At 42.6% G+C, this 18,079-nt stretch overlaps 2 protein-coding genes across 2 annotated transcripts in view; one reads left to right on the top strand and one right to left on the bottom strand.

The window, feature by feature from the left end:
* Positions 1-1,691: 1,691 nt before the first annotated feature.
* On the top strand, positions 1,692-6,553 carry PLA2G3 (phospholipase A2 group III). Its single transcript, XM_066604973.1, has 5 exons — positions 1,692-1,749; positions 2,030-2,162; positions 4,628-4,762; positions 4,903-5,020; positions 6,515-6,553. The coding sequence occupies exons 1-5, from the start codon at positions 1,692-1,694 to the stop codon at positions 6,551-6,553; spliced, it is 483 nt and encodes a 160-aa protein (XP_066461070.1).
* INPP5J (inositol polyphosphate-5-phosphatase J) overlaps positions 5,252-18,079 on the bottom strand; it is a 32,241-nt gene continuing 19,413 nt past the window's right edge. The window contains exons 8-13 of the mRNA XM_066603759.1: positions 15,337-15,446; positions 15,015-15,198; positions 9,054-9,191; positions 8,888-8,974; positions 8,684-8,788; positions 5,252-8,506 (exon numbers count right to left, since the gene is read on the bottom strand). Of these exons, the coding sequence (XP_066459856.1) occupies positions 8,012-8,506; positions 8,684-8,788; positions 8,888-8,974; positions 9,054-9,191; positions 15,015-15,198; positions 15,337-15,446 (1,119 nt within the window). The 3' untranslated portion in view covers positions 5,252-8,011. The remainder of the gene's footprint in view (positions 8,507-8,683; positions 8,789-8,887; positions 8,975-9,053; positions 9,192-15,014; positions 15,199-15,336; positions 15,447-18,079) is intronic.

Raw genomic sequence — 18,079 nt, 5'->3', positions numbered from 1 at the left:
AGGGTGTTTGACCATAGCCCAACTCAAAAGGTGAAAATCCGGTAGATGCCTGCGGAATTTCACTGATAGAGAGCATCAGATATAGTATCAGACGATCCCAGTTATGCCCATCCATTTCCACTAACCTTTTTAGTATTTGTCTGTGGGTGGTACACAGAGGTGTAGGTGTTTGATTTTAAGGAGGTGGCATACCTCCTTCATTATTTTAGACATGAATGGAGTCCCCTGATCAGTTAGAATTTTCATTTGGGATTCCTGTTCTGGTAAACATCAGAGATAGTTCCTCTGCGATACTTTTGGCCGTCGTGTTTTGTAAAGGGAATGCTTCAGGATATCATGTAGCATAGTCGAGTACAAGGATGTATTGATATCCTCCTGTTGTTTGGACTAGGGACCCCATTAGATCCATCCTCAGTCTTTTGAACGGTACATCAATGATAGGGAGAGGTACTAATGGTCTATGAAAATGTGATATGGGAGGAATCAGCTGACAAGTGGGGCAGGATTCACAGTATTTCTTTATTTCCCCATAAATTCCAGGCCAAAAAACCCTTTCCAGGACTTAGTTTAGGGTTTTATCTGCCCCCCCAAGCACTCCATTAAGCGCCATATCCAAAACCTTGCGTCTATATGACATTGGCACCACCAACTGCTCAACAATTTTCCTATTGTTCTTAATCACCCGATGCAACAGTTCATTGTTCAAAGCAAAAGTGGAGCAATTGTTGGTCAGCTCCAGGGTTCTGTGTCACCCCATTTATGACAGCAACTCTTCCACCTGCTGAGGTAAGGGTTGGATCCCTCAGTTGCACAGAACCAAAGTTCTCCCTTATCACTTCAAGGTCGGACACCCCCGGGAAAGCAGGGGGGTCCTCATCTTATTCTCCAACTAATACCTATATAGGAAAAGGTGAGCATTCATCAGCAATGTCCACATTAACAAGGCTGTCAGGTGTAGGTTGGCGATCCCCAGGCGCTACCTCAGTCTCTTTCACAGAGGATGTTGCATTTCTCCACAATTCCGAAAACAGGGAAAAATTTTGTCCTAATATCACTTGAATTTTTTTCCCCTAAAATGAGGAAAATTTGCTTCTACCATGTGGTATCTCGCCTTACATACTATGTACTCACTTTCACAGCAATGTGTTTATCTGAAGACAGAAATAATCACATTTATTTTCCTCTACCCAGCAGTTAGAGATATGTTGTCATAATTCTTTTACAACACAGAGATAACCTGTCATAACCGCAGCGGTCTGTGGATGCTGAGCTTGAATGAGACAATAGTAGGTGTAACACCGAGATCAGGAGAGAACTATCACACATCACCTCATGTATGAAACCGACTATAAAAGTGTTACATATCACCGTGCTCTCTGATTCGCCTGCTGCCAGCTTCATTCATGCTCATGCGTTACTGATCTATAGCTTAGAGCTCTACATAGCGGTTCCTGTAAGAATAGAAGGGTTTCTGTGAGATGGAAGATTTTTAGCTTTCTTGACATTATACAGTTTTAATCCAGGATTTGAAACACTGTGCACCACTTATGTATTACTGACAGGTGCAATATACATAGGTTGTTTTAAGTATGATTAGTAAGACTTGTGTCGTGACGGCAGTGCTCTATCTCATTGCTATATTTCTTGTAAATGGGGAGAAGCCAAAGTCTAGACCTAGACGAAGCTGGATAATGCCTGGGACATTATGGTGTGGAGTTGGAAGCACTGCAGAAAACTTCACCAACTTAGGTGAGATGAATACACCAAGACCACACACACATATTACACAGGTCACATAGCAAGACAGATCTAATGGGCATATATTATTATTTAGAAACACGATAAAGTAGCATGACTGCCCAAAAAATTGCTATCTAAAGATAATGTGAAATGATCTATTGTGCAGGAGAATTATTCCGCAAGGGTTCATACTAATGCAAGCAGACACTTTCAGAACAACATATCGTACATAAACCTCATAAATCCCAAAACTTACTGTCATTTTCTTCTGACATGTTTTCCCTTATAGGAGTATTTCATGGAGTAGATCGTTGTTGTAGAGAACATGACCACTGCTATCCACAAATCCAAGCATTCGAATTTCAGTATGGTATTCGAAACTACAGACTTCACACCGTCTCTCACTGTGACTGTGACCAGAGGTAAGAATGATACTCAATGAATGTCTGTATGGAAATCACAATTTATGAGACTTGGGAGTTTGGAGAATTTAAAGGCAATGCAGCTTGATGCTGGAGAAATCTGGCCATAGAGCAAAAAAAGGACTGTGTGATATTGATTCCCTATGTCTTTCCTACAATGTTTTCCTTGGGCAGACCACTGGTCTACAAAGGAATTGTGCAATACCCTACAGTACATTAGCCAATGTAGTTCCATTCCAGGGTTATGGTTTAGGACTTTAAATGGGGCAAGGTAAATTTAGATACCAATAAGCTTGTGTAACTGTATTTACCTTTAGCGTAAACTGTAAAGTATAAATAAGTGACAAGAAGAGATAAAGGCATAACAGATCTCAAAAATGAGATCTGAAAACTATGAAGGCTATGTTCACAGGGGAAAATTCAAAGCAAATGTGCCATGAAAACCTCAATATAATTGTGCGTATTTGGCTGTCAACTCAACTCTTCGTAATACACTTGCATTCCATTGTAGCATGCTGGAAAATAATGCTGTGGTATTTCACTCTAACATAACCTTAAAGTGGCCATATACATTAGATTAAAGCTGATGAAAGTGGATGATTTCAACCCAAAATAATTGTTGGGTGAAAATTAACAATGAATGATTAGAGCTGGCCGACCATCATTGTCTGGAAAGAAGTTGTATATCTTTGAAATTTTCATATAATAGTCAAAGTAAAGATTATTTTTTTTTTTGTGGGGTACCGCAATGTCCTCCTACACTTCAGTCTCGCCAGCAGCTAACAAGATGATTCAGTAACACATTATACAGAAATGTTACTTGACACCAAGCAGACTCTTTAAGATGAACAGAACCCCTAACACACAATGTCATCGCTGTCAGACACCTAACGCTAACTTTAACCATGTGATATGGAGCTGCCCAATGATATACTCCTTCTGGACAGAGGTTACAGACTTTCTGGGACACCTTTTGGGGGTGCAACTTCCACCAACCCCGCTGTATGTCTGCTAGGTATGCTAGATGAAGAGCAGTGGCAATTTCATATCCGTATTTTTCTTGGTGAGGTACTGTTTCTGACCCATAAGGCTGTAGCATTGCGCTGGATGGACAGGAGACCCCCAACACTGCCTCAATGGCATAATCTAGTCAATTCTATTCTCCCATATGGAAAAATAGTATGCAAAATAGAAAGTGCCCAGATAAATTTTATAAAATCTGGGGAATTTGGTGTGGTTTATAAACCACAACCCACACGCAAAACGCATTCCAGCAGTTGGTGGACCTTCATAGGTAGGATGATAATATCATGAACTCTGCAAACTGTCTTTTCAAATAAGCTATTGTATACAGTGTATGTGGTTTTAAGTAATTATAACTGGTTTGTAGACTTAAACCATGTCACACTCAGGTCGTCACTGAGTAATATAATTTAATATGTTGTGTTATTTTTAACAAAAAGTTTAAAAGAAAAAAAAAAGATCATTTCTTTCTTATGAAAGCATTTTCATTCACGAATGATCTTTTACTGAAAAGAACATTCCCAGTGATATCTTCCATCATTCTGCTGGTGTCATTCGAAATGTATTCCAAGTTTAGAGCTGTTGTACCAAGATTTCAAGTTATCCACTATCCACAGGATAAGGGATAACTTGCTGATCGGTGGGGATCACACTGCTGAGATCACCCCCGCCAAGCTCGAGATTCCCGCGTCCCAGTGCTCATCACTGCGGGGTTACTGCATACACTGCAGTGGGGAAGAGACAGAATGGAGCACTGGTCGTCCAAGCACGCTGGTGCTGTAGTCACTCAGGCATTTCCGTCAGCATGCTCAACCATTCCTCCATTGATTCTGACATTACTGTTGAGGAAGAAACAAACCCTGCAGTGACAGGCAGAGTAGGACACAGGATCCCCATTCTTGAGATTGGAGAAGGTCTCAGCGCTGAGACCCCCCTCTGACTAAGTAGGAAGTAATCCCCTGACTTAAAATCTTGGTAAACCCCTTTAAGCAACTATAATGGCCAATATAGACTAAAATGTGTATGGCCGTATCATGGAAATTGTCATTCACCAGTTGGTCGTTCATTCGATGATTGTTGAACAGAGAATGTACTTTATTTAATGTGCATGGCCCCTTTACACAAAGATCCAACTAATCAGACGTCTAGAAATATATAATTTAATGTACCCTGTCATGTCGGCTTTCAAAAAGACTACATCTAATTCATATCACTTGTCACATTGAAAAAGTGATTTAAAAGCAATTTTTCATTTATTTTTCTTTTACTCTAAGCAAACAGCAACTGAGTCACTAGATTGCAGAAGAGAAACCTTGTATTTGCCAATGGCATAATACAATTCCTATATGGCAGGAAACACTGCTGATGTCTCTCTCGGACTAGTAGCATTCTGTTCTAACAGAATATTTCCCATCACTCTCATGTCTTTGTTCCCTCTTTAGGTTTAGACAGTGTCTTCATACTATTAATGACACAGCTTCCACAATTGTTGGCATGACGTATTTCAACATCTTGGAAATGCCCTGCTTCAGCCTAAGAGATGAGGAACAGTGTGTGGAGTGGTTCTGGTGGGGAGGGTGAGTGTGTCTAATTTGCTCTACTTCTATGGGCTTAGTCCGGTCACATGACATTGCGTATAGACTAAACAAGCATTAGATATCCAGCAATATTTTGTGTCATGTTGTAATTTACTTTCTTTTATGTATGTGTTAAACAGTTGTAAAAGTAATGGCACGGTACCAAAAGCTGAGCTTCACAAACCAGAGATGTTCAACGATAGCATTCCAGAAGACAGTCACACATTTGCTCCTATACGTCACAAAGATGGACAAAGGGTGGGATCCCACTCACGTACACACACTCTTTTACCTCTCCATCCATCACTGGCGAGCAATGCTAAGTCAAGGAGAGGGAGACTCAAGAAATTGCAAAGAGAACAAGTTAAAAGAGACAGTCAACGCATCTTAAAAGACCGTCATAGAGCAGAAGAAAAATTAAAAAAACTGAAAGTAAAATCAAAACTGTTCTCAAAACACTGACAGAAAAAAAAATCTACATGGACTGTATGAGGACAAAGGTTCAAGTAAACCACCATTTATTAAAAGGAAAAGAAAAGTACCTGACAGAAGAACAGCCATGTAATTGGAGGAAAAGACTCGTTGCAAAAATCATAGTTCTTAAAGAAAAGAAGACTTGCTGGAGATTCTATCCAAGAACGGGGGCCCTCTTGTGGCTCACGTGGTACATGAAAGCCTTCTGTTGTGGAATTCAGCAATACTACACAGGAGCCAGAGAATGGTATAGAAGATGGAACACATGTGGTCTTGTATATAAAGCACTTTGAGAACACTGGTTTTAGAACATAGATGGGAGAACTATCAAGTAGAGAAGTTGAACTCCTGTCACTACCACATAATCACACGGTTAAGTTGTTCTTAGTATTTGTATTAACCATATAAGAACACTATTACACTCTCGCTTACTACTGTACTAACAGAAACAATTTGGGAGCAAAGTTATAATGTCGTCTTCACTATGGGTAATAATCATTACAGTGTTTTTATACTTCTAAGCCCATCTAGGATTGATTTGGTCCTAGATTTGGGTTTTCTATACAGTACATTTCATGATATGGTTTAAAGGACCTAAACTAATTTATAAAGTAGAGCAATTAATAAGCTTGACATGTGTATATGTAAAACATTTAGCTTTTTATCAGACCTGTAGACATGTATGCCTAAACTGCCCTAGTTGGAAGTGTGTGCGTGTGGAGGAGGGTATTTCCCTATACACAGCCCACTTCCTATGTCAATCCAGTAATCATATGAACACACAGCACTAGTCTATACTATGCCTAAAAGAACTGGCTGCTAGCATGCAGCAATGTATTATTCCTCCATACGTTTGTATATAATATTGCTGATTCCTTTATGAAAAGTTGTGTTTAGGATTAGTTGTTTATATAGAAGTACTGTGTATATATATATCAGTGCATTAGAGTATCTAGACTTCTGCATCAAGGCTGCAAACATTGATGTGTACCCATATGACTTTATGGCTATATTTGTGGAATATATCAATTGGGTTTGGTAACTGTTGACACATAATATCAAACTGTTTCAATAAACTGAATGCTGTTCAGATAAATATCATATAAATAGCAAGGAGGGACAGATGTGAACAGACAACAAGAGATAAGCATCATGGTTTCATCGTTAAACTAATGGAAGCCAAATGCAGCAGCGACATAATCCCCTATAACCACTGGGGGCAGCACTGAGCATCTCACCTCCAATATGACTCTTTCTTCGTCTTGAATTTCCTCAAAGACAGCTATTTCTCATGATACAAAAACTACATATTCTTGAACTATCCAGTTAAAAAAATGTATGCTTCTTGTTTGTAACACGGGAGCCTATGGGCAAAGTATTGCATGCATTGGAAACATGAGTTACAGCCATCCAGTAAAAATTGTATGCATTAAACATGTATGTTTTTAGCTTGGGAGTCTAAGGTGATTCACTCGTCGGATGCATATGTTTTGTTTTTCATCTCCCACAATACTTCTTGGGATGCCACATCTGTACAACAGTGGAGAAATATATTGTAATGTCAATGTGAGGGTATAAAGACCGATCTTTTACTTTCCTGCGAAGTGTTTTCTTATAGAAAAGAATGACCAATCTACTGACAGCAAATTCTGCAATTTGGGTTTGTGAGTTGTTGCAATTATTTGATAAATATCTACTGTAAATATCTGGGCATTCTTCTCACGGTTTAGTGGCCAAGAGGTTTGCTGGAGGCACTGAGGTTTAATAAATAATATGTACTGTATAGAAAAAGAAATCTAACCATAACCAGTAACTTTCAGTGCATATGGAGTATATACTATACCTTCAATGCAACTAGGTTATTACTCGACAATTGGGCTTTGGCCGTGATCCAGCAAAACATTGCAAATAATACAAATGCAGAAAAAGTCTTGACATAATAGGAGAAAGACAAAGGTGGACATCAAAAAAATATCCACGTGATGTGCATTTACTTCAGAGCAAAATACCTTACTGTGTGAGGTGCATTACACCACCATACAGCATAGGTAGAACTTTGTGCCTTCGGGCAATTCAGTGCTAAAACAATCCCAACAGATCACCCTCCCCTCACTCCGATACAGGCAGGCCGCTTCCTCTTCATAATCATGAAACATCAGGACACTTGCAGAACATAGTAGAATAATACAACAGTGCAACAAAAGGGCAGCTGAAGTGGGTATGGCACATCTGGTAAAGCTGAATGGCAAAGGAGAAAGTGCAATTTGGGGTTCCACTCAAGCTAAGATGGCAAGTCTTGCAATATATACTGAAATATAAGATAAAATATCTGGATGTGCATAAGAAAACCATATTAACACCTCAAAAAGAAACCATTTGTTTCATAGAATTGTACACCCATTTATACAACCATTCTCTGTACAACCCCAGCTAAATCCCTTCTCACATTCTTTCTTCATTGGAAAATAAGACTTTGGTCTCATTGTAATCCGATTTCTTGGCTTCTTTTTTTCCATGAGCCTGAGAGTAAATCAGCCAATTTGTCAGCCCAGTCAAAAATATTTTCAATTCTTATTAGGACATGACTGGTGTACTAATGTAGGTAAGGTTACTCTGTGTTCACATATAATGACACCCAGCGGTAATCTTTGAGTACTGCAATTAACACTTGGCTTCCAACTGCAACACAAATCGTAGTAATACCCTACACGGTGTAGTAGGTCATAAAATACCTCCGATTTTCTATCTAATTATCAAATAAACTCTCACCCTTCTCTACTTTGCTTGCTCTAGACTTGGAATTTGATTTTGTAAGTCTGCATTTTGTTTAGCAGCAGGGACTGTCAGACCGCTGTCTTTAGATAGTGAATTGGGCGAGATGGAGGATGTTCCTTTTGGACTAAACCCTTGGCCCACAGCTGCTGGTCTTACAGATGGCACAGCAATGGTTTGGGATGCCTGAGAACTGTGGACTTTATTACCTTTGGGTTCACGGGTTGTATCCCTAGATCTTGGCCTTTGAGGCCTCTCCTGTCTGGGGCTTTTGGCCCCACATGGAGACGGGCTGCGACTCTTCTGTCGGGAGGAGCTAGGAAGGATAAGGTCGTGCAAACGTGCAAGTGCTGGGCTTCTGCTTCGTGGGGAGCGAGCATTTGCCGGACTGGGACTGCGGGATTTGGCCCGGAGAAGGACTTGCATGCTGTTATCATCCTCTGAGCTGGAGTCTGAGCTGTCGGAGGTTGAGTTTGGTTCTGAACCTGGCAGGGATATCTGGGGCAAAGAGAAAAGGTAAACAGAAAGACACATAGGGGGGCGAAAATGGAGGCTAACAGTTTGTTATAGCTTAATTTAAAGCATACGAGTGTTAAGTATATTAGTCCAATGGAAAAATACAACCTGGGAGATGCAATAACAATATGTATTACATACAGAAGAACAAGTACTCACCTGAAATGGCTCTGTAACCCCAATTAAGGTGCTCATATTGTTACTGTAGTAGCCAAGAAGATATTCACCAGTGCCTTTGGGAAGTGATTCTTCACCAAATATTACCTAAGTTAAGAACATAGGTTTGAAAGCAAATATGGCAAACATTATTACATGAGTGCACTATTCTTTGTAGCACTACTGCTATATGTGTGAGCTAACAACCTGGTGCTGATATTTCCCTCCTTCGGCATCATCCTCCGTTTTCACCCACACATAAGACACATAATCTTTATGATGTCGAAATCCAACCTGCAAATAAGACAGGACAAGGTGTAAAATCTGTTGGCACTTCTAAGACAAACTATTGAAACTATTCAACATTTCTAACCTTATAAAGTCCAATCCAGTCCCAAGAACTCTTCATGTAAATGGGAGACCACCGGTAGATGACATGGGCATCTGCAGGCTCTAGCCACTCATCGCATACCCAGATGTGTACCAGTGGGGCAACAAGACGGACAGAAAACTGAGAAAATATTAACATTTGTAAGGGTTATAACATCAGTACAGTACAGGTCTGTGTAGAACTATACCCTAAGGCTTTGTTCACACAGCATAATTGTGCCACAGATTTGAGCTAGAAATCTGCGCCCAAATCCATTGCAAAATCCATACCATTTTAGCATTCTATTGAATGCTATGAAAATCTGTGCAATAGTTCATACAGTTGAGATTTTGAAAATCATGTTGCAGAAAAAAAAAATTCTTGGCGAGATTTCTGTGTGAAATCCATGGAGAAATCACGTTGGCAGGCCTCGCGTGAATCTTCCCCATTGACTGGGGCTAAATGTGCCTGTGGGTCCACATTAAAAGCTGCAGAAGAACACTGTGGCCTTGGAGTTCTGCCAGATTAAACTGTCAGATTTAAGTCAGAAAATTCCAAGTTGGATCTGACAGTTTAAGCCTATGTAATTATGCCCTAACCTTCCAACCCCGCTAATATCAAAATCATCTGTAAGCCTGTAAAATAAGTTCTTTAAGTTGTCCTCTTCGGCCAAGTAGTTTCTGGAAAATCCGGATGACAACCAATAAGACAATACAGTGTTCTCATATGCTGTAATCTGCCTAGGTTAGATATAAGGGTGCAAGGAAATTGTCCTGCATAACCAGGCAGATGTACCGTTAAGGTCCTATAGGACCTGCTATAGGAGTTAAATCTGATGTCACCCAGCTTCCACAGAAAATAATAAAGCTAAGAAATGGATAAAGATTCTGTTAATCTTTTCAAATGCATGTTTAGGAAATCTACAGAATTTACATAAAGCAAAGATCCAATCTTTCTGCCCCATTGACATTGTACATGGTCATTAAGGGGATGATAGTAAGTAATTTGAATGGACTGTGGCTACTTTTAGATGTAACTGAGATTTGCTATACACCTTAGGTAGCTGCCTCCCTCCCCTCCCAGCCGACCATTCAAGGGTTCTCAATGGCAAGAGTGGATAAAGCAGCAGTTGTCAGACTCTTTTTTCCGCAGGAGCACACCGCTGTCAGAAGAGTGTTGAGCATGTTGAAATCCTACATACCTGTTCCTTCTTTCCTCCAAAATCTGTCATTGGGGGGGAAAGTCGGCACACTTTCCACAGACATGAAATGGTCAGCAGGTCACAATTTTGTAAGGATTGGCTGACATTATTGTTCAGAAAATCGTTCAAACAAGCGAAACTAAATAATAATCATTTGTTTAAATGCAGCCCATGATGAACGAGAACCGGGCACTTCTTGCTCATTGTTCAGTTTCAGCTGGCATAAAAACCAGTGCTGGCTTGGGCACTTATCGTGCACTTTAAATACTGATCGTTCACATAGGAATGTGGGTCAGGAAGGGTATTGTTTCTCCTTAAGGAGAGCACCTAGAAGGTATACTCACACATCTTCTAGGTGCTCTCCTTAAAGGGGTTGTCTCGCGAAAGCAAGTGGGGTTATACACTTCTGTATGGCCATATTAATGCACTTTGTAATATACATCGTGCATTAAATATGAGCCATACAGAAGTTATTCACTTACCTTCCCTGCGCTGGCGTCCCTGTCTCCATGGCTCCGTCTAACTTCAGCGTCTAATCGCCCGATTAGACGCGCTTGCGCAGAAGGGTCTTCTGCCTTCGGGTCTGTCCGGCAGCAGCGGCGTTCTAGCTCCGCCCCTTCTGCGCATCATCGCGTAGCTCCGCCCCTTCATGTGTGCCGATTCCAGCCAATCAGGAGGCTGAAGTTAGACAGAGCCATGGAGACGGGGACACCAGCGCAGGGAAGGTAAGTGAATAACTTCTGTATGGCTCATATTTAATGCACGATGTATATTACAAAGTGCATTAATATGGCCATACAGAAGTGCTTAACCCCACTTGCTTTCGCGAGACAACCCCTTTAAGGAGAGAGGATACCCTTCATAACCCACGTCCCAGGCCTCTCACTAGCCAAGCCAGAATCCTACTGCACACTGATAAGGGACAATCACCCCGGAACAGCTGTCTGTGTATGGATTCTGGCTTTGGCTTATAATTCCTAGTCATTGTTACAAGATTTGTTTAAAAAGTTCAACATTGACTTGCAGGAATGCGGCCTTCCAATAGGTGGCGCTGCAGAGGTATTGTTCCATCTTCCCATTTGCACATAGGAATGTGAAACAATGAACACTCAGTGCTCAATCAGAATCGTGTAGTCAAAACACACTGCCTGAGCGTGGACGAGCTGGTGATGAGGTCATCAGCTAGTTCGCTAGGGCAAACAAGAATCGGGAGATTCTCATCCAGTGTAAAAGGGGCATTAGTCTAATGTGTATGGGCACCTTTTAATGCAGATTATGGTGTGCAAGTAGGCATTATTATCTGATTACAATCTTGACAGTGCTTAAACCGTCTTGGACAGGGCCTAAGCATGTTGTGTTGTTTCTTTAAATTTCATGTTCTTATTTTGTGTATATAGCTCCAATACAAAGCCATGTGTGGTCAGTGATCCATATATGCACACCAGCAAGCATCAGATCACCTTCACTGGACGGTGGAGCAGCAAAACTGCTGTCTTCAAAGTGGTAAATTGCATCTCATCATTGTGTAGACTGACAGGGGAAGCTGTTCGTACTGAGTATTTTAGGAATGAACTGAAAACCGCGGTAAGAAAGTCCTTTCCCAGCATTAAAGATGGACTCCGGTATCTTTGCATGCATATTTGCATTGTACCAAGCATGCAGAACAAAGTTCTTATTATGAAAATATTGATATTCATATTGTATGTAAATTCACAAACAGTCCAAAAAAACTGATGCTCCAGTGGGAGTAAAGGATTCTGTGCAGGTTATTATGATTTCTATCCTCATATGTTGCTGCTTATGTGTTCAAATCACTACTCTAAGCTACAGATGTTACAATAGTTGTAGATGGTGCTGCCAGCTATTAATGTAGTGCGCTGTCCCTAATATAGTTACCAAGGCTTCAGGACCGAGTACTTCTCTCGCCACCTCTGCTGCAGTCTGGGTGGGAGAAGCTGATAAATGAAGTAACCAGTCTGTGCTACCTGTTCTAATGAGGGGACAGTCTAAAGGCCCGTTTACACGCAAGGATTATCGCTCAAAATTCTTTCAAACAACCGAAAATGAGCTATAATTGTTACATGTAAACACGGGCATCGTGCACTTTTCGTCTAAATGATAATTTTAAGGTGAACTTAAAATCCGCAGAGAGATAAATTATCTCTCAATAGACCGCATGCTGTGTTCTCGACGGAAGTCGGGAGAATACATTGTATTCTGCCAGCAGTCCAGATGAAAACAATGCAGCTGCTTGCACACGAGGGCGTGTGATTAGTCCCATACTGGGGTCTACAAACAGCTGGTAGAGGCCCATTTACATGCAAATGAAGATGATAAAGTGTTAATGGACATTAGTGTCCATTAACACTTTATGCAAAAAGATTGCTAAAACTTTCAATCGTTTGAAAGATTATCTTTGCGTGTAAATGGGCCTTAATATTATGTGTTAGCAAAGTCAATAGAGCTAATTTCAGACTACCAATTCCCTATGTCCCAAAGAGCTAAGCAGTATTTGCAGTTATGGCCAAATCCATCATAACAACTACTGTAGTAATTGTGATAGAAGCTTTTTGCCGCTACCATTTTCTAAAGAAATAAAATGTATGGACTGAATACATTCAGCCACAGAAGATGAGCCCTAGAGATGAAAGGAGACTCAAAAAAAGATATGAATAAGTCACTTTAATGCTCAGACTTACTAACTCGCTTCTATTTGAGTGGAAGTGTGAAGAACTGTGTAATAGGAGGCTGTTACAGCAGCAAAAGAGGGACAAAATCCATACTAATTACCATAGTTCAACAAAAATGCATGAATGTTCCGATGATCTCTCTAGAGGTACCTTTACACGGGACGATTGTCACACAGACTACCGATCTTTGCTTTCACACAGGAGCAATAGGCGTTCAGTGAATGAAGGTGGAGTGCCCTGGAGAGCTCTTCTGGCTGCCCACCTCCATTCACTGCAAACAGGTTGTCATTCATTGATGAAGGATTAGGTGAGCTAAAAACCAAGCGACTCATACAAGTGAAAAATGTCGGTCGTCGTGTACGCATTAGGAGTATCGCTCCAATTCACTGGTGCCAGCGATTATTTGGTCGATAAATAGCCCTATGTAAAGGTACCTTACGTCTTTGTAGCTAGCTATTGAGGAAGTCAGGGACATGGAAACTGTTCCTTCTAAATTGCGCAATCCAAAACACCCGCAAATAAATACTGCAGGGTAGGGGCAAATATTTTGTTATAATTAGCTAAGGTAATTAATGGATTTATGGTAACATCCCTGCAACATAGGGAAATGAAGGAGTTAATGCCAGTATCTCCCCATGAGACTGCTCCCCGTGGCCCTCCTCCGTTGCGCAGACTGCTCCCCGTGGCCGTCCTCCGTTGCGCAGACTGCTCCCCGTGGCCGTCCTCCGTTGCGCAGACTGCTCCCCGTGGCCGTCCTCCGTTGCGCAGACTGCTCCCCGTGGCCGTCCTCCGTTGCGCAGACTGCTCCCCGTGGCCGTCCTCCGTTGCGCAGACTGCTCCCCGTGGCCGTCCTCCGTTGCGCAGACTGCTCCCCGTGGCCGTCCTCCGTTGCGCAGACTGCTCCCCGTGGCCGTCCTCCGTTGCGCAGACTGCTCCCCGTGGCCGTCCTCCGTTGCGCAGACTGCTCCCCGTGGCCGTCCTCCGTTGCGCAGACTGCTCCCCGTGGCCGTCCTCCGTTACGCAGACTGCTCCCCGTGGCCGTCCTCCGTTACGCAGACTGCTCCCCGTGGCCGTCCTCCGTTACGCAGACTGCTCCCCGTGGCCGTCCTCCGTTACGCAGACTGCTCCCCGTGGCCGTCCTCCGTTACGCAGACTGCTCCCCGTGGCCGTCCTCCGTTACGCAGACTGCTCCCCGTGGCCGTCCTCCGTTACGCAGACTGCTCCCCGTGGCCGTCCTCCGTTACGCAGACTGCTCCCCGTGGCAGTCCTCCGTTACGCAGACTGCTCCCCGTGGCAGTCCTCCGTTACGCAGACTGCTCCCCGTGGCAGTCCTCCGTTACGCAGACTGCTCCCCGTGGCAGTCCTCCGTTACGCAGACTGCTCCCCGTGGCAGTCCTCCGTTACGCAGACTGCTCCCCGTGGCAGTCCTCCGTTACGCAGACTGCTCCCCGTGGCAGTCCTCCGTTACGCAGACTGCTCCCCGTGGCAGTCCTCCGTTACGCAGACTGCTCCCCGTGGCAGTCCTCCGTTACGCAGACTGCTCCCCGTGGCAGTCCTCCGTTACGCAGACTGCTCCCCGTGGCCCCTAATCTGTTACACCAGCTGCTCTCCATGACCACTTTAATCACACAGACCACTTACCATGCCCCCTGTGTAACACAGACTGCTAGGCTTCTCTCCATGTCCCCTGTTACATACAATGCTCTCCATGCCCCCCCTCTCAGACAGTCAGCCCTGCACAGCTACTTCTATTACACAGACTGTTCCATATGACCCCTCTGTTACACCAACTGTTTCCTATGCCCTGCTTTATCTCACACTGCCTTCTGGTCCCTGCATTGCAGGAAGTTGAAAACTGATATTTTCTGTAACAGGAGACTGAACTAAGAAAAATATAATATTTTTGCATACATCATGCACGAGCCTAAAAGGGTATTAGCTACCCTCTAACTTTAGCTCACATGCATCCCTCATAGTAGTAGGAGATGACGCTGATGTGCCTAGCAAAATTTCAAATAGTCAGTAAGTTCAATGATTGAGGTCTGTAGTATAACATAAAAACTGCTATCTTACCTTTAGGGCAAAAATGGCAGATACAGGTTTGTGGTCACTCTCTGTGTATTGCATATGGGATCCATAGCTGTGCAGGGTCACCGACAGGCCCTCAGACACACTGCTGCTGCTGTCCGACTGTGAAATTGGATTTTTCATTTTCCAAAGAATTCGGTCAGTCCATGCAGGCTTCCTCTTCTTGGAACTAAATATTACATGAATTATTATATAAAAGATACATCTACTATAGCAGGTAAACTTAATGCATAGAATTGTACAATGTAACCCAAAATGTAAGAGCTTTCACTAACGAGCCAATGAGTCCTATTCCACATACGCTTACCTGGTGTCATAGGTGTTGGTCCCGACATCATATTTATATGTAGGAGGGAAGGTCAGTGGCCCTTCCATAAAGCCGGACAACACAGGTTCACAACACTTTGCCATTGTTAGCTGCAATGAAACATTAATACTGAATAAGTGTCTTTCTTTGCCAAGCTATTAGGCCTCCTTTTGCTTTTACAAAATATGCAGTAACAAGTAGAGAGTATCAAACAAAAAGAACCTGCATTAGTCAAGGTTACATAGGATCTCAAGACTTAAACAGGTTGTTTAGTTGCAAATTATTTATGGCATATCCTTAGTACAGGTCATCAATAGTAGATCAGCAAGGGTCTGTTACCCAGGACCTCGTTCAATCAGCTGTTCGCAGGGTCAGTTCACTCATGCATGGAGATGATTTGTGCAGGAAGCATATAGCTCCATTCCCACTGCAGTGGCCAGGCTTGGTATTACAATCTTCCCACTGAAGTAAATAGGAACTGGCCTGCAATACCAAGCGTGGCCACTGCAGTGAAAACAGAACTGTCTGCTTTCTGCAGAAAACATCTCGGTGCACAAGTGTGCTGTCCTCAGCAAAAAGTTGTTCAGTGGGGATCCTGGTCCAGGGATCCCTGCTAATCTATCCTGGATAACCTGTCCTAAGAATAGGCCATAAATGATTTACAACCAGACAATAGATTATCCAATATTTATAATATGAGCCAGAAGAGCATGAATGGCCTTATAAATCTCCTCACTCACCTTTTAGGTGCTCTAAGTAGAAAAGACAGCATTCCTGACCCGCATCACAGTCTTCTCGCTAGCCAAACCAGAAACCTACTGCACATTGATGAAGGGCAAACACCCTGAAACAGCTGTCTGTGTATGGATTCTGGCTTGGCTTTGAATTCCCAGTCATTGTTACAAGGCTTGTATAAAGAGTCTAACATTGACTTGCAGGAATGCTGCCTTCTAATAGGTGGCGCTGCAGAGGTATTGTTCCATCGCCTTTAGGCTGCATTCCCACGAACGTATATTGGCTCGGTTTTCACGCCGAGCCGATATACGTCGTCCTCATGTGCAGGGGTGGGGGGGTTGGAAGAGCCAGGAGTAGGAACTGAACTCCCGCCCCCTCTCTGCCTCCTCTCCACCCCTCTGCACTATTTGCAATGGGGAGAGGTGGGCCGGGGGCGGGGCTAATTCTAGGAACTTAGCCCCTCCCCCATCCCGCCTCCTTTCATTGCAAATAGCGCAGAGGGGCGGAGAGGAGGCAGAGAGGGGGCGGGAGCTCAGTTCCTGCTCCTGGCTCTTCCAGCCTCCCCCCCTGCACATGAGTACGACGTATATCGGCTCGGCGTGAAAACCGAGCCGATATACGTTCGTGGGAATGCACCCTTACAAACACAATTGTGGGGTGCATGTGTTAACACTCTATGATTGATTGAATTAATTCTTGGGCTCCTTACAATTAAAAATAGCAGATAAAAGTCAAAGTACAAGAAGAAATATTTTTTTTTACCTTTTAGTGCATTATTAATCAAACTTAAATAAAATCTTTTAACTTAAAAAATTGATTTTAATATACTTTATTCCATCGGCGTGCTGAAATGCTGAGGTCTCATTTCTCTAATTCGCAGTGAGTTTAGAATATGGATGTCAGTGCTGTCACCTTGCAAAATATGAGCAGCTGTTATAGAGGTGTTGCTGGCTGAAGATAATCAGTGTTTGTGTAAGCTGGAGTTCCTGATCTATTAATTGGTGGAAGTTGCATCAGATCGCCCAAGAAGAACAGATTCATGCCACTAAAAAACTTGTTGTCTTTGTGGTTCAGCTGTCCAAGTCGGGAATCGATCTTACATAGCATGTGGTAACCACAGATAGACCATAGAGATTTCATCGGTTGTGATGAACTTCACGTCTTTCCATTGTTATTGCATGACTATGCATCCTCATTGTTGTTTTCAGCAATTTGTAGCATAGCTGAGGCTTAGGGCTCCTTCACAGCCTTATTTCACATCAGTGTTTTGCGAGGCAAAACCAAAATCGGGTCCAAAATACAGCAGAAATGCAAATGTCTCCATCATACTTTCCACTCCTGATACAAAAAAAGCCGTGTGAAGGAGCCCTTAGGGTGCTGAGGAATACTGCTTTTCTTGAGCTGCTACATAAGTTGAAATTACATGGCACCTCCATCAAGGCTTCAGTATTTTTGGTCAAAATTGCAGAAACATTGTACTGTCATTAATACTAAATATGTATGCAAAATTTGTGAATCGGTTTGGCGGAAGTGGGAGAAAAATCAGTTGCAAGATTTGACCCAAACAGGGAGAAGATAAATGAGTTGTCGCATTTCTAGCTATTTGCTCCAGCTCTGTACACTGTGCAGTGGCCTGGGTTGGTACTGCAGGCTGAGTTCCATTCATTTCTATGGGCCACTGCACAATGTATGGAGCTGCAGCAAGACAACTAGAAATGGGACAACCGCTTTAAATAGAATTGTGTAATAATAATAATGTGCTAATTTTTTCATAACATATTTACAATGGTCATAGATAAAATTGAGATAACCTCAATATGTAGAGAAGGCAGCGTCCACACTGCTATATTAAATAAAACCGACTTTGTGTATGTTTAGTGGGCTTGACAAAGACTTCAGTTGGAAGTCGAAACTTTGCCACTGATGATCGGGGTGAATAAAGTCGGATTTAATATAGCAGTGTGGACGCTGCCTTCTCTACATATTGAAGCTGTCTACTGGATTTGGG

Source organism: Eleutherodactylus coqui, chromosome 5 (assembly GCF_035609145.1).
Source record: "Eleutherodactylus coqui strain aEleCoq1 chromosome 5, aEleCoq1.hap1, whole genome shotgun sequence".
Taxonomy (NCBI): domain Eukaryota; kingdom Metazoa; phylum Chordata; class Amphibia; order Anura; family Eleutherodactylidae; genus Eleutherodactylus; species Eleutherodactylus coqui.
Note: the sequence above shows the minus strand (reverse complement) of the source record. Positions and strands in the feature narration are given on the sequence as shown.